This window comes from Myiozetetes cayanensis, unplaced genomic scaffold, assembly GCF_022539395.1.
Source record: "Myiozetetes cayanensis isolate MyiCay16 unplaced genomic scaffold, myiCay2020 scf2-11, whole genome shotgun sequence".
NCBI lineage: Eukaryota > Metazoa > Chordata > Aves > Passeriformes > Tyrannidae > Myiozetetes > Myiozetetes cayanensis.
The window spans coordinates 26,449,802-26,466,894 of NW_026087411.1; the positions used below are offsets into that span (position 1 = coordinate 26,449,802).

General features: G+C 37.8%; 1 protein-coding gene across 1 annotated transcript in view; it reads right to left on the reverse strand.

Annotated features, from left to right (window-relative positions):
* Positions 1–15,727: 15,727 nt before the first annotated feature.
* Positions 15,728–17,093, reverse strand: part of SRBD1 (S1 RNA binding domain 1) — a 125,531-nt gene continuing 124,165 nt past the window's right edge. Inside the window, 1 exon segment of the mRNA XM_050316273.1 lies at positions 15,728–16,696. Within this exon segment, the coding sequence (XP_050172230.1) occupies positions 16,407–16,696 (290 nt within the window). The 3' untranslated portion in view covers positions 15,728–16,406.

The window sequence follows — 17,093 nt, forward strand, 5'->3', positions numbered from 1 at the left end:
TATTATTGATGAAAACTACCGATACCTTAAAACTGAAGTTCTAGAAGACTTTTGCCATTAATGCTCTGTATTAAATTTGCCTTCTGAGTCTGTGCCTTGGGTGCTGAGAAAAACAGAGGCATTGGCAGTGGAGGTCATAAGGCTTTGTTTGACAGTGGCATGTGTTCTCAGAGGCTCTTGATGCTTCAACTTATGCCTCCTTTTATGTACCCAAATGCAAAATTATTCCGAACCAACAACATGCACCCTGCCCATTTGTATCTACACCTAAAGGCATGGATTGAACCCATAGCCAGTCTTTTCCAGTAAGAAGGGAGAATTTCAGTGTTTTCTATGATGCTAACTCAATTAAATTGTGTTTCTAAAGAGTATTACGTGCATAGAGACTGAGAGGGGAGGTTAGCTGGAAAACATCCACTACAATTTTGGAAGCTCTGTGTCAGTTGTCTAGAACTATTCAGGATTGTGTATCATGTTAACCCCAAGGAAATCACCTTAAGCAATTATCTAATTAGAGAGAGTTTTCTCTCTCCCTTTTTCCACTTATATCCCATCTCTACCACCATCCTAGCTGTCATCTCATTTGTTACAATCACCCAAGAGGCATATATGATGAGGAGTTCTCTGGCCAAGTCTCCCACTGGTTATACACAAATGACAGATTTGAAACACATTACAAAATTCCTTCATTCCTGCATTCCTAAAGCAGCCCAAAATACTCAGCCCTATTATGTGAAATCCACCTTCTGCTGTGAAGATGGGAAAGCCATTCATCTCACAGAAACTGCTGAACAAATTGTTTGGAAATTTTACATGCATATGCTAATACACTCACTCTGCTTAGGTGGAGGTGCTCCCTGTAGCATCACTGATTATCGGATTATCTAGAAGACACTGCATTTTTAATTTAGCTCCGTTTTTTATAAGCTGTGCTAATAAAATCTGCACCCCACAGAAACCCCCTGCTCATTAGCTATTATCCAGCCTCAGGCAGCACAAGTCTGTTTACATTACAAATAAAAGATAAAATATGCTCATTGCCAGCTTCCCCCTTCCCGAGGGACACTTGTCATGAATCTATCCTGCAAAACTATCTCTTCACTACTCTCCCCTGACTTCCCCTTGCCCCAGGACACTTTGCCTTCATTTATCTCTTTCGGACTTAACAAACCACTACAACTACCTTAGATCAATTTCTCAAATCACAGTTTAATTATTTAGAAGGAAGTGAGCTTTTGCTCTCCATTAAAACAACAATCCCTACCCCCAAGGAACAACATTAAATCATTGTTTAATCCTTATTACTGCCTTAGGCCTCCCTTGGTACTGCAGTGTTGTTGAAACTTCATTTCAATATTTACCACTTAGATCACTTAAGGGCTGTCAGCTTTAATAAAATTTTATCAATTGGATACTTATATTATTCAGAGTTTCATAAAAATAACAAGACCTGCCTTGGTATTTCACTCATATATGGGCTAATTCCTTTGACTGCTAAGGGATTTCATTTTATTAACATTTAAACATAATGTGAGTGATTTTTTAAACTGATATATATTGCATAAAGTTAGTAAACAACATCATACTAAGTTACATGAATTTTAATGTATGCACCACTAAGCTTACAACTGCAACACAAATAAACCAACCAGGCAGATTTCACTGTTCAGCCTCTTAAAAAGCGTGATCTTTAAAGAGATTTGTCTATCTCAAACCTTCTCTGCAGAGTATAGACTAGTGACAACTCTCTGTGGTAGGTACAAAATAAAGATATCCCAGATTCTTGGTTTGCAGAGTTTCGCTGTCAAAGAATATGTTAAGAATTCCCACAGTCAATAAAACAAAGCACAACTTGAGAGGAAATGCACCAGCTCAAACAATAGGCTAATAGTAATACAGTTTTATTTCATATTACCTCTCAGATGAGAGGAGTGAACAACACAGTGTCTGAAAAAGACATTTCCAGATAGTTTTGCTATTTAGTTGTACTGATCTAAGTAGGACTAGCCAATTTCTGTGTGCTGCTCCAAGTCCTTCTTGGTCAAGAGAGATTCCTGGAATCATCCAGCTACAACTACAGCCCAAGTTCTTCCTGAATTTCTCTGGCAAGTGTGTAGTTTGTTGCTGGATCACTAACAATACCATGACTTGTTTAAAGTTAGAAACTACAATTACTGCAGTCTCAGGTCTGCAATTGGCTCCTCTGAACACACGTAATACCACAGATCCATAGGACAGATCCTGCTTTGGACTGGTATTACTGGTAGGTTAAGTGTTATTTTTTTGAGACTATCAACTTTGCAAAGACTTTTCACACAACATCTTTATTTATAGCAGAACTGTATTCCTTCTGTTAGAGAAAGGGACAAACTTTTCCCCAAGTGGATGTGAATTTATACTTCAGAGGCAAGGATACTGCACTTTACGTTAAGAATAATTAATACATTGCAAGTGTGAGAAATTTGCACTAAAGGGATAAAAAAATACATAAAACACTTCTGTGGAAGAGGTAGAAAAATCTACATGCTTTTTAAAAAGTTTGGGTTTTTTAAAATAAGGTATTAGAGACCAACTAACATTCTCAGGACTACGCATGTCTATCCATTCTGCCTTTGCCTGAAAACATCTTCCATTCCTCATCCCACACGTCCTTTTAGACTTATCTCTCCTTATCATCCTGACCAGCACCCTCTTAGCCCTATTTTAATAGTTTTTCTCTCTTCTAGTAGTGGACTTTCTTCTTTTTCCTCTGTTTTTAAATTTTTTATCTTTGTCAAAGCTCTTGAAAATATTAAAGGACTTATTTCTTGCAGCTAATTTTGGCTCTTCTATCAGTTTTATACCTCTCTGACTACAGAGCCTAAATATTTATAGAATCTAGGCAAAACTTTGAAAACAACAACAAAAAAGAGGTAGAGAAGTTAGAAGATCCTGGTTCAATCTAAATAATATATCATATGCCAAGGATGCTGAGTGTGAAAATTTCAATTATTTAGAGGACTGCATTCTGTTAAGTCATTTTTGGATATAGGATTCTTGACAGCTTTCCTATATGTAGTCAGAAATAATTATTCAGAAATTGCATGAAACAGGACCAGATTGAATATGAAAAATTTCCTCCTCCTCTAGAATAACAACAGGTATTGAATTTTAAATTGAGACTTGGCCACCCTGCTCTAAACTGTATTCACTTTGAAATACAGACTGTGGTGCCAAAGTCAACTGACTGTTTGCAGATCCTCTACTGCTGCTTAGCTCCTGTGAGCAAGACTGGATTTTCATTTTAAAAGTGATGAGAAAAGTAAATTTAAACAGAAAATAAGGAACTTCTTGAGTTACACTTCAAATTCAGTATAATTTCCCAAACAAACTTTGCCAGTTATAAGTGATCAACACTGATACATGGATACTCTCTACACTCATGTGTGCAGGCTTTCAGTATCTTGTCAAAAATGGTGATTTCAGTTTTTAAAATGATAAGGAAACAATGCTTGGAAAACTTGTTTAGTTTTGATGGCAGGTTGAGTTAGTACCCATGATCATTTACAACAGGAGAGAAACAGCTGCCCCAATCCTGTTGATGCTGGTGGAAATTTTGCCATCAGCTTTAACTGGAGCCAGGTTGCATCTATAAATTGTTTGGATGTTTATTACCACTTATTTTTAATGCAGTAAAAGGCAAAGGTTTCAGTTGTAGACCAGGACCCTCAACATACTTACACAAACTCAACAAAAAGTCAAAGAGCTTCTAGTCTACAAATAAGCCATAACAAGGCAACTGAGGGCCACAACCGAGAACGGTGTAATACGCAATGGTTGTAGTAACCCAGCTGCCTAGGGCTTGATTATAATTAAAAGACACCAAAAAAGGCTTAATTTTAAGAGGAGCCCAATAATTAACATTGAAGTTGAAAGAGTAGTAAAGCAGGGAGCATGACAATTAAACATGCCTGAGAATGTAAATATATGGATATGAAGTGCAGAGTGAATGTTGCCAATTTTCAAGTCAATTTTCCTAGTGAAAGCTCTAGTGGGGCAGACAAAAAACAGAGCTTATAAAAGAACCTGGTTGCAACCTTAGCCACAGAGTCTTGACCACAGCTCCATAATAAAATTACTAGTATATTAAGCATGTGAATGTGGGGTGATACAGAAAAGAAGATGGGGCCCCCATGGCTGGCTGGCACGCCAACTGTGATTTTAACTAAAAGCAGATGGTTTTCAAGAACGAATAGGTGCAACTTGCTCTTTTATGCAAGTCACGCTCAATTCACAACCATTTTCTTAGATGTACACCTTCAGCACAGGAGTTCATGTGGCCTAAATTGAATGTAATAATCCAGATGGGAGTATAGCGATTCTGCATCCTTTCAACTAGAGGGTCATGTTACGCAGCTCTCCTATTTAAAAGCATATAAAAAAGCAAGCTATTCAGTGTGCAGCTGAGAGCGCAAGGGCTTTAATCTTTACATTATCCATATGAACGCACTTTCTATTTTTGTTCATTGTGCCACACAAACCTAATTGCTGTTGCTTTAGAACCGGTAACCCCTAAAGGGTAACAATAACCTCAGGCTTTGGTAACATCAACTTTTACTTTTTGGTCATCAGTTCTAACTTAACCCAGGTCAACCATAGCCAAAAGCTGTTGCCAGCTGGTGCTGTATGTAAAGCCAGTGGTCTGAATCCACCTGCACGTATAAAATGAAGACAAAGGAATGCCCACAAACAGAAGCACAATCTGTTGGCTGAACTGCAGTGTGAGCAGGGAAATTGAACTGTACTTGTTTCTAAGGAGGATCCCTCTACGCAGGTGTGGATTGAAGAGTTGCACTCACTTACTAAAATATTTATTTAGGAAAGGACTCCAAACTCAGCCCCTTACTAAAGGACAAAGCTCCAACATCACCACTGAGTGGTGACCTTAATTCATCAAGTACTACTTTCTTAAGGAGATCTGTGATTTTTAAAACACTTTTTAATCATTTCATGTGAAATCTACTTGATGAATTGATAGGTTTTAAGAGTTGCCTTCAGGAGGATGGATGGAAAGCTGGATAATCTTTTCTGTTTGCTAGCCTCCCACTTTTCACTTTATCCTCCTGAGCCAGATTGAAATATGCCACATGGCATGAGCTGTTACCTTACGGAGCTTCTTACTCACAGAATGTATCTTTTGTTACATATGGAGGTGTTGATTCCCAGACAACCAACAGCTGAATTAGTCCATAATGAAGACAAAAGACTCCCTGGCTTATGTTGTTGCTGAGTCTCATAGGTTTTCTTGCTTTATTTGATTCAAAGGACTATGGGGTGTTAACAACTTCTGCAATAAATCAAATCAAAGTAATAGAAAACAAGGGCTACCAGTAGCTCCATCCTGGGTTTTGCTAGCACTAGAAAAGCCAGCTTGGCATCATCACAGTCACATTGTTAGACACAGGAATATAAAAGAAGCACAGGAACTTTTACCCTTGTGTCTCCCGAACCTGTCTTCTCACCTTAATGTATCCAACCATACAAATATGTTACCTTAGCCCTTTTCCATAACAAGCACAGCTCTGGAGAGTTAGAGAGATCATTTGGGTAATCAGAAAATAGTTCACCCAGAGTAAAGCTATTGCCTCATAAGTCTTCCATGTCTGTGAATCAATTAAAACTTGTGACTGATTACAACAGCCCAAAATGGATACTACTCATTCAATCAAAATAGAAGAAAATGTAACTATATGTTCATCAGCCCCACATAAATTTACTAAAAAGATCAGAGTTAACCAGCTCTGCTGTCCTTTACAGAATTACTTATAATTTTTAATTGAAAATTATACCAATTCTATAATTTTAATAAAACTTGCACTTCACTTTTTTTTTCGCCCCCACCATTCATTCAAGGATGGAAATCTTAAAGCCATACACATGGAAATCTGAGGTACAAAGAAATTGGTTGAACCCACCAGTTACCCAAGAAGGGTTTGAGCCTAAGCCTGCCCAGTCAAATCTCTGCCACACCAATTTCTCAACCTGGAAATGCTTTCTACATTTTTTACAGTTAGCACTGCACCATCTACTCTCCAAACCAAGTGTACACTGAGTTTATCCATTGACTTCCAAGTGGACTGACTCTTTTTTTTTTTTTTTTTTTCATTCCTCTGTACTTGAAAGCAAACTGATCACAAATAAACAAAATAATATCGTATGAATTCTGCTGCACGTGGGAAACAGTAGAAGTGCACAACACTCTTACTGCCCAATCCAACACTAAGATACAAAACAATACCTTTAAAGTGATGCTTCTCTTTGGTTACTCATTTCAGGTTCAGATCTGAAGAAACAATCCTTCAGTCACTGCAAGAATCAGATTTCCAAATTTTAAAAGAATGAGATACACAGTACAAGACTAAGGACTCTAGGCAGTGACTCACATTTAAACAGTCACCCCATAAAGATGGTTATTTCATTTCCAGATGAAAGAAATGTTCTATTTGGATCAGTCTTCATTTAAAAGGAAGGCAACTATCAAATGCAATGCAATTTTTTATTATAAAGTGATCAAAATAAAACAAGGGAAAGATAACTCAAGATGCACAAACCAAAATCTATTTATGTTATTTGGAAACACTGTGGATTTGTCAGTTACTCTAGAAGAATTTCATGATGATATAATTAAACTCCAAAATCAAATAACTTTTTTTTTCTCTCATATATAGGCTGCTTTATAACAAGGCATATTATGAATACTTGCCTTACTTGTATGATAAAAAAATCCTGTTTACTTTTATTATCAAGCATCATATTAAGAACCCCAGCCTGCAAGTGCCATACTACCTTTTAAAGAAACTAATTGCAAGCCACTTTCAATATTTCTTCTGTTTTTAATTTAATACCCTCAGAGATACATAATTGGGCTGGAAGGGAGAGTATTCACTGAAGTCATGAATTTGCTGTATAAATACAAACAAGAAGGAAAGCTAATACAGTAAGGGACTGTGGGATTAATTTTAAAATTGTCTGATTAGTGGATTGCTGCCCGTCAATAATTGCCTTAGATTTTCCCAAGGCCCCATCTTTATTGGAGTCTGGCAAGTGCATCTGCCCACAGATTCCGTCAATCAGGCCTTGCAGCTGGGAGGGTCTTCAGAGAGAGCACAATTGTAAGTCTGCTGGGGCAAGTTGTTAGACAAAGCAATATATACCAGGCACGATGAACAGTCAATCTCTGTTGTATTGATAACATTTTACTTACCAAAATCTTTCTATTTCATTAGTATAAGCTCCTTCAAGAATTATTTTTAGTTCAACTGGGTTTGAATAAAAATACTGTTCAGCTGAGTTTGAATAAAAAGAATAAAAAAGGTGTTTCTTCACGATACCACAAGAACACTGCACACACCTAAATAACACAGTACACTTTTGCCTTTTGCCTCCCATCTCTCCCTTTCCTAAATTTCTGCTGCTGAGATGTGTTTTGCTCCCTCAGGATGCTATTAAGAGAACTATGGAACTATGCAACACTGGAATTTTGCAAGTGCTAAAGCCAGTGGGTGGATAAAAAAAAAAATTTGGAAAAGTCACCCAGAGGGTTTGGAGTAGACGTTGTACCTTCATTTAATTAATTTTTTAAATGAGTAATTTCCACAAATAGTTCTAAATAAAACAAAGCCTAAAACCTTGACACTGTTTTCTGCACCAGTAGAAAACTAAGAATCTGCACCCTCAACCAAATGAAACATGAAAAAGTATTACTCATTATGTTGATCTGCAGAGTCAAGTCCTGCTGACCAAAGCCATCCTATACTTATAATCACCAAAATATATATATTTTTAAAACTCTGTATACCTCGTTTATGACATCTATTCCTAGACATATTTATATTTGTCTCGCCAGCAGTTAGCCATAAATATATAGACTAGATTAAGCTATGAACATCATTTATCAATTAAATAATGGAACAAAAGATGCCACACATATTTATACTTTTGTTCTGCAATGAGTATATTGGACATTCATTTTCAGCTACAATATGTATTTTTTGTAGTCATCAAAATAAAAAGGAGCTCCTGGAACGCCGTAATTACTTACACGTAATACAAAGTTAACAAAAGTCTGCCTCCAAATTCAGGCTCCCTCATTTTATTATGACCAGCAAAGCTTCCATTTGAAATCCAGACCAACAACATTAATGTTGTAGTTAACACCACTTTTACAGCCCACATCGTTAGCTTCTGTGGATTTGACAAGGAAGTTGGTATTACCAAAACACAGCATCACCTGTACTGAGACTCACCACCTTTATGTAAATTCCATTTGATCAGTGACACTGTTTGGGTCCAACTGAAATCCCAGTTCATTAACAGTGGGTCTACATTTGGTTGGGAGTCTCCCCATTTATTTCCTTTTTAAACACAGAATACAATAATTAGCTTTTGTTGGGTACCACTGCAAAATGGGTTTTAAAAAAGGACTCAATGAGCTTATGAAAGGGATCTTGTAATGAGATGCCTGTGATAGAATGAGATTGAACCCACTGGAACTGGACTCAGTCCTACCTTCTGGTCCTATGCAGTTTTTAGTCTCTTGTTTTAAGAACATGCCAGGGAACGACATTATAACATCTCTGGAAGACCTTCCTTCAGGCTGCAAAGGGCCTAGAGAAAATATCATCTGTATACTTACCCTCGGCTTTTTATAGTTATGCTATGGGTAACACACCACCACCATGGCCTTGCCTTACCTCAGATGAGGTAATCACGTAACATTTCTCCTGTGGAACCCATGCCGTGCTTCACGCAGATGAACAGCATTCCAAAGGACACGCATAAACTCTTCCCAACCTTCAGGTGCCTGTTTTGTCAGTTTTAGCCCTGATTCTTTATTACCTTTTTCCTCATTTAAAAATCATACGATATCAAGAAGTTCTCCTTGAACACACAGTCTGTAGAGTGCTACGCCTTCCCCACTCAGTTGTGATCCCATAACCACCAAATCAGTTAATACCGTAACTGTCACCCTGATTATAAGGAAAGTGTTCTAGTATTTCTCACAGCACACCCTGGATACAAGTTACATTTAAAGGACATAGAACATATGCTGAAATTATGAAATTGTACTTACATTTGAAAATAAACCTCTGCAGTGCTCTGGTTTGCCCAGAAGTGAATAATTCACTGCAGATTAGAGAAAAAAAAAAAAAAAAAAAGGGTGAAAAAAAGACTAGCACGGAGAAATAATGATAAACCAGTGATATTCTGTTCAACAAAGACAAGAGAGAAGACTTGAAGAAGCCACTCCTCTCCTAATTGGAAAAGGAGTATAACTGTTTCAGAGGGTTGTAACCATGGGCAACCTTGGTTTTGGAGATGAGTTGAAGCTCCACTTCCATAGGTGGGAATTTTTTTGTTGTTGCTTTGCTGGTTTCTAAAAAGGGCCAGATTGTCACTGGCCCAGTCAAGTCTGCAAGCAACAGAAGGCATGCAAAGTGACACTGGTCCTCCAAGAAACACACTACTGCAACTTGATCCAAGTGAGAAGCTTAATACTCTGAAATGTGGGAAACAGACCGTGACAGAGACTGTCAAGGATTTCCTATTGCCAAGGCAGACATTTTCCTTTCCTGTCATTTTGAATGACACAAAATTCATTTAATAAACTTTATGAATGACACAAAATTTGAAATTAATTTTATAAGCTTTACTACCTGCTCTTCCTTTCCACGAAGAGTGCCCACATATCATCACACACAAACAATAGCAAACATCGGATGATACTTCTTTTGGCTCTTACATTATCAGTCATTGTGTGTCCCAGAAAATACAAGGGCCCATAAAACATATTGAAGATTAACATGCCTGGGCTACTGTGTATCAATGCTAAACTCGGCAGTCCATAAGAGACAACATCTTGACAACAGGTTCAAATTTAAAACCAGGCAAGTATCTCAACCACAGAGCACACCAGGAAAGATGGTCTTTCAGGTAAGCAAAGATTTAGTCTCTATAGAGGTAAAAAACATGTGCTGACATAAAGAGTTAAACACCAGTACAGATCTTAAATCACTGATGCTGTGCACTCTTCTAAAAAGAAATTCAACCCAGTATACAAATAGCTGGATTTCCTGCTATTTTCAGCTTTTGATTGACTCTTCATCTCCACTCCCATGCATTAAAGATAACCACAGAGTAATTTCAAAGGATCAAATAAAGCTTTGACAAACTAGTCTTTCAAGGACTCTTTCTGCTGGGTATAAATGAGTAAAAATTATGTTGGTTTTCACCCCCATCATATGTCGATGGGTGACACATAAGCTATACATCAGCTGCACGCTCTCAGCCAGAAGTGCGGATGAGCAAGGACTGATCTACTCCTAATAATGCCAAATGAGAAGCAAATCAATTAAGAGCACATACTTCATGTTTCTCCCACTGAAGCCAGTTAGTTCCACACTACATTTTAGTAGCAATAGGCACTGATATGAAATATGAAATTTCCATTAGCTATAACAAATAGTTTCTTATCTTCATGTGAGGTACAGGAAGCAGGAGACAACCAGCCTCAGATTCTATTACTACTACATTACCATTACACTACTACCATTTGCATTTCATCATCCTAAATCCATTCCCATAAGACCATTTACTTCTTCAGGATGTTCTTCCCCAAATCCCTCCATTTCCTTCCATTTCCCCTTTCCTGTCCCTCCCTCTCCTCATCACACAAAAAAGCAGCAACAGTGCCAATATAGAGCCTCTGGTATGTGGCAGTTTCCGCTCTCTGCCAAGCAATTCCATGCATTTAATTCTGAGGTGAAAATACTTTCCTAAGATTTCACTTCTATTCAGTCTTTGTAAATGACCCCCAAGCATAACAGTTCCTCTCATAACATTATTTCCACATACCTCATTGTGAGTCACATGCAAAAAAATTCACTGCTTGACCACAAAGGCAGACATAGTCTTTACTAGAAACACGACTGCTGATGAGATATGAAAATGCAAAACTCCAGCTTAGCTGCTTGCATAGTGAAAACACTTTCCATTTAGCAACATGCAAGTGTAGTAGGATAAATGGACCTGTAAGATAAGGAGAAAACTAACTTTTGACTAACTTTTCTGAGGTGGTGATCTGACTCCTTGTTCAAGACAAACAACATCTCCACAATTAAAAGCCTTAACTCAACCAGATTCAATAAAGCTAAAGAAACCATGGGATCCTCAGTTTACTAAATGTTCCTTTCTTTGTTGTTTCTTCTAGAGAATAACAAGAGAGGGAGACAAAACAAGCAAACATAAATAATAATTAATTAAACTGCCCTGTCGAACATGCCCTAATCTTCAGGTCTTGAAGCTGAATAAGGTAAAAGCTCTAACTAGTGAAACAAGGGGCAAGGCAGTCAATTTCAAAAGCTTGCTATCTCCTAGATCTAGACAGATCTAGTCAGGGACAGAGAGCAGGTAAGATGAGATTTAAGTGCGTTACCCTGAACTTTTGGTTAGATTTAAAATTCTCAGTGGGATGACTCATTGTGCTCTGGCCATGGCCACCAGTCCTCTCTCATTTCCAGACAATCTCTTAGGATTCTTGATGCAGCTAGAACACACCCATAGGAGACCTACCAGTTATAGGAACAGCATGAAACACAACAGACCTGATTAAGAGCAGCAATCCCCATTGTGCAAGCTCACACAGAAGCAATACTTTAGCACTGGTCTCTCCTGAACTGAAGAATTTTGACTGTTATTTCTAAGTTGCAGAAGCTGTAGTACAGTTTGTGGTGCAATACATAGACTTCTTATGATTTGCTATTCAACTCTAGGTCTCTACAAATTGTTATCAGTTGCAGAAAAGTTTTATCAGGACAGATTGACCTGTTACAAGTGACTTATATCCATCTGAAAAAATAGCCAACCAAAGTTCCAACATGGATTAGATGGTCAGGTCCTAGGAACAGTTGTGAATAAGCAGCATGCTCCAACAGCCTCCTTCCAGGAGGTACCTGTAGCCAGCACACAGTTGCAACATCCACCAGAGGGACCATTTGCAGGCTAAACTGGAGACAGGCAACCAAAACTCTCTAAAACTATTCACTGAGGTTTGCTGTAAGAAATGCAGACACATGATTTACTTGTGAAGCTTTATAGAGTACGGATTCACAAGGATTTCTCAAAATGAAACACTTCTAAATGATTACAGCTTCTACATGCCCATGAGGAGGGTGAGGAACAGTTGGGACCAGTAAACTGAGGTGCTTTCAAACCTTTAGGTGATCTCTAATTGGGAGGAGTGGAATTACTGACTTGTCTAGATTTTACATAGCCCTGAGGACACACCAGCTCCCTCATAGCCCTTTAGGAAACCTTGAACAAAAGGGACTAATGTGGACTGGCAAAAGCAAGTGGTTCCATCCACTGTCTTACAGAATTGATAATTTTGAAGTTGGATGCCCTTAAGCAAAGCTCAGCAGCTACATAAGTTACCCTCAGGAAGGCTTGAAAAGGTGCTATTCAGACTGAACCAGGAACTCACTCAGCACTCACCTCACAGTGGGTAAGGCTTCCTTATAGAAAGCTCTAAAATTAAGCAAATATGATTCATGTTTGGTTTCTAGCTCGCAGGCACAGAGCTTCTAAGTGTATTTGTTGTTAAATAAACACAGACACCAAGTTCAAGACGCACTACTACAAAGCTGTTAGATTATTTGTTCCCCTGAATTATGCATTACTTTCAGTTGGTATGCAGTTTTTCTAACACAAGTACTCCACAAAGCCCCAAATTCCAGCATGTCTATATGCCATATGGACAAGCTTCTCCAACCGTCTGCTCCTCATGGAAATTCTATTTGTTTTCCTATTGATTTTATTATGTTTAACAGCATACTAAATCATTCCTGAGGTTGACAACTTTCTGGAAAATTGATATATGCTGTCTAAAACTGCCTGAGGCAGGAATAAAACCAAAACAAATGGCTTCTTTTAAACTCTTGATTTGCATTACTAGAGCCAGGCATACAAGTGCCATCTTGCTTAGTAGAAGAATTCTTCTCCTTTGTGTAATATCTGAAGCACAGGAAATCTTTAGAAGCTCTTCTTATGGGTCTGCATATCAGGGGAAGGTGATTGCAAAATACCAGACTATTTGAGTGAGGGTGGGACTAAAAAGGCAGATTGTCATCCAAGATCAATGGCTGGATTTTTTCTCTGGGGAGAGGTAGAACTATGTGTAGATGCCTTGGAATCTACAGCTTAAGGCAAAAGTAGAATTTTTAATGCGACTTAAAGACTCATATTTAATTCTTCTCCTAAGAAACTGTACTTTAAAGCAATTAAGTAAGATCAGGATGAAGCAGGGGGTTGTTTGTTTGTTTTAAAATTTTGAAGGCATCACCATCAAACAGTACAGAATTTGCTTCAAATATAGGACTGCATCTCAAATGAGAAAAAACTTCCAAAAAGAAAAACATTTCTTGGTTCAGAAACTCAGAGGGAAGATCAATTAGAGAAAACAGTTTTGATGCTTTTATGTCAGAAATCTGAACACCACAAGAATTCAAGAGGAAAATCGATTAAGAAGAAATAATTTTTAAATCTCCAAAGGTCTGACAAAAACTAAGAAGGTCATATGCACACATTTTAATCTCTGTTAGACTCTCATTAGGCTGTTTTAACTGCTGTGTTCTGGCAAAAAAGGAAAGAAACTGCAATGGAAAAATATTTTTGTGGGAAGTAGTTTAGGCACTGTGCTAGCTGACAAATAATGACATTACACTTGCAGAGCTGTAGACATTTAAGACATATGACATGAAGTCATATACTTCCCATTTTGGTGTGATTAAACAAATTCAAAGAAATGGAGACGATATTTTCCTACAGCCCCTGTGATGACACAGAATAAGCTTCTGTGTTCCACTATGGAGAAACCAAACTACACATGAATATGCACATTGAATTGTGAGTAAGAAAGAAGCCTCCTGTGAGTTAAGAGAACAATAGTCTCAAGGAGACATCTTGCATGTAGAGAACCTTATGATCATCCAACAGATACACACAAAAATGCACAAAATGCTAGAGGCCTCATGATATCAAGGATTAAAAAAAAATAGTACAAAAAGAGAAAATACTCTTCATATTACCCACTGAACTGAGCTTCTGGAAATCAAGTTTATCCCCTTCTTAGAGAAGGTCAAGCAAATCCAGTTCATTTGCTAAGTGCTTAGATATGTAGGTATCATATATAAAGCTCAGCAGAACTTAGATCAACAGAGATACCGCTGTAAGTGAATGTATAACCTACTTTCCAAGACAGTAACATGGTATCACAGTTTCTAAATTCATACCAACAAAATTGACCTTGCAGAAGTATTACAGGAAAATTTCTGAAGGTCTGCAAAACATGATCCCAAGCTTGTACATAATAGAAAATGGTTGGCTTTTCTTTGGTAGACAAATACAGTGAAGCTAGTAAGATCTGTTGCCTTTTTTCCAAAATACACTGTCTACAGCTGGCTCTTAATTTTGAAAATTGAAGCACAGAGCTGGGAGATTAAATCATGCCAACCTTTTCCTAACTAGTATATAGACCCTGTGCCAACAGTTTGTCCTGGATCCGGCCAGGACAGGGTTAATTTTTGCAGAAACCAGGAGTGAGCATGGCTAGGACATGGAGGTTATTCTATACCACCATTTCATTGCCAGGGGTGGGGGTGAAGGGAGTCTCTTCCAAGGAAAAGGGGTTCCTTCCAGTCCAGTAAACACTGTGGAGGGAGCCAGCCAGTATCATCTCTTGTTGGGAATAGGGGAAAAGGTGGGCTGTGGGTGTGTGTGTGTGTGTTAAGTGTGAATCATTTCTTTTCTTGTACCCTCTGTCACGAGTACTGTTGCTGTTACTGTTCGTTTTCTTATCTCATTGCTGTTTCCAGTAAATTTTTCTTATTTCAACCAGTTACTTTGCCTTCTGTGCCTCCAGTGGGAGTACTAAACTGGAGAATATCAGTCCTAAACCATGGCACTGCCATTTGGACATTTGTAGTTAGAAACCTTGTCACCAAAGATGTTTGACACTTGCTAGAGGTGTTATTTGTGCTCATCTGTTGCAGACCTGAGTTTCTGCAAACTTATGGGCAAGTTTATTGACTGCAAAGGAATAAACACCCAACACACCAAAAACCCCTTGGAAAGGCCACATATACCTCCTGTTGCTGGAGATTATTCTGCCACTATGCCTGTCCTTTGCAAACTTGACCGAAGTGGTAAATCCTTTGAAACACCCCCAAAATACCATAAAACCAAAAAGTTTCTAATCAGAAGAAACAAACCTCATGTGCTAGGCACTCCTAGCAGGAAACAGTAAGCATTCTTACTAAAACAAAAGTCTAGAAAAGCTTTTCACACATCTACAAGAGCAAAATGATTTTTACAGAGAATCATGCCTTCACAAACACTGTCTGTAAAAACAAGTGTTGAAAAATTATTCTCCACTCAGAACAGGCAGAAAAATACATTATATCCAAGATGGAAAAAACATTAATGTCAGGTTGAAGGAATTCAAGACAGAGCAGCATCAGACCATGGGTAGTAGTCCAGTATCACAGCTCAGGAAAGTGCATAATGTTCAGAAGGTCAGACAAGTGCATCCTCACAAGCTGCATCCTTAAGTTGAAGTGTTACTGATTGAGAACATGTTGGAAAGAAAGATAATTAGGACTGTTAAAACTTGTAGAACAGTACACTAACAAAATATGATCAGAAGTGTTTTTATTTTGCACACAAATAGAACAACATAAATGTCTTTTGACACCTTTGAGAAAACTTCTTTAAACTCCAAGGTACATCCCACTGTGTTAATCAATGATAACTGAAAAAGCAAAAACAATACAGGTAAACAGACCTCCTAATAATGTTGGTCAAATAAATTAAAGCTGAATATTTCTGAACCATCAATAGTATTAGCAGATGCTCTTTTTTCAGTCTACTTTTGAAGCAATGTCATGACCACCTAATTTAAAAAGATCACTTTTTTTTTCCTAGGTGCCCTCTTTGAGACCCTCAACCACAAAACAGGCAAACTGAATGGCTGTTTTTGGAAAGAGAGCTGTAAATGTGTCTGCTCATGCAGTACTGACTAAAGATTAAGACAGCAGAACTTGCACAGACAACAGATAAGAGATCTGTCTGACAGCCCACTGGAATTTCATTTGTTCTGCAGACAAAATAACAAGGTTGCTTGGAGGTAATCCAAAAAACTGTTCCACCAATTATTAACAGAAAAGAATCACGAAATGGGGAAAAACTGTTAAATTAAAAAAAAAAAAAAAAAAAGCTGAAAGTTTCAACACTCTCATTAAACACCTCCACCTCCAGAACCTTGCTGACATTACTTAACTTTTAAAATGAACACTCAATCATTGAAAACCTTCTCATAAAACACGAATAAGATCCAACGTTATCCTCAGTCGAGGAATGTCGACATCAAGCACTTTAACTTCAACTCTTTCTCCAGGACCTAGGCCCAGGCTTCTTCTCTTCTTCACTTTAGAAAGTTTTGCTTCAGTTATGTTTCGCACTGGAATCAAACCCGCTTTTCCCACACCAATATCAACAAAAACTCCAAACTGTGTCGCATTTTCAACTTTTCCAGTCAGAACAGTACCAACACTTAAGTCTTCAAGGCACACTATGCTCCTCTTGAAGTCAGGTTTATCAAAATCTGTTATAAGAAACAAGAAATACAAATAAGACTCTGGAGAAAAAGGGTTTCTAAGGTTTCTGAGTTGTTTCCTGATGATAACTTCTAATTAAAAACTCCTCCCAAGGTAGCTCTAAGATCCCAAGTACTGCTTTCAGAATCTTTTTAAAATAAAGACCCATTTGTGATAAACAACTTATTTCTTGTATTTTATTAATCACTTTAAAAGGTTTTGATTAATGGAGTAATGAGTATAGTAAACTCCATGGTATGAAACTATCATGAGGGGATCAGAAGTGTGTTGTATAGTAGCTAATGACTGAAAGATTCTTTACTCTTTTATTTGCTTCCAGATCCCCTGCTGGCACCAATGATTGTGCCTCTGGGATATGTATTTAAGGGAAAAAAACCTCTGCAA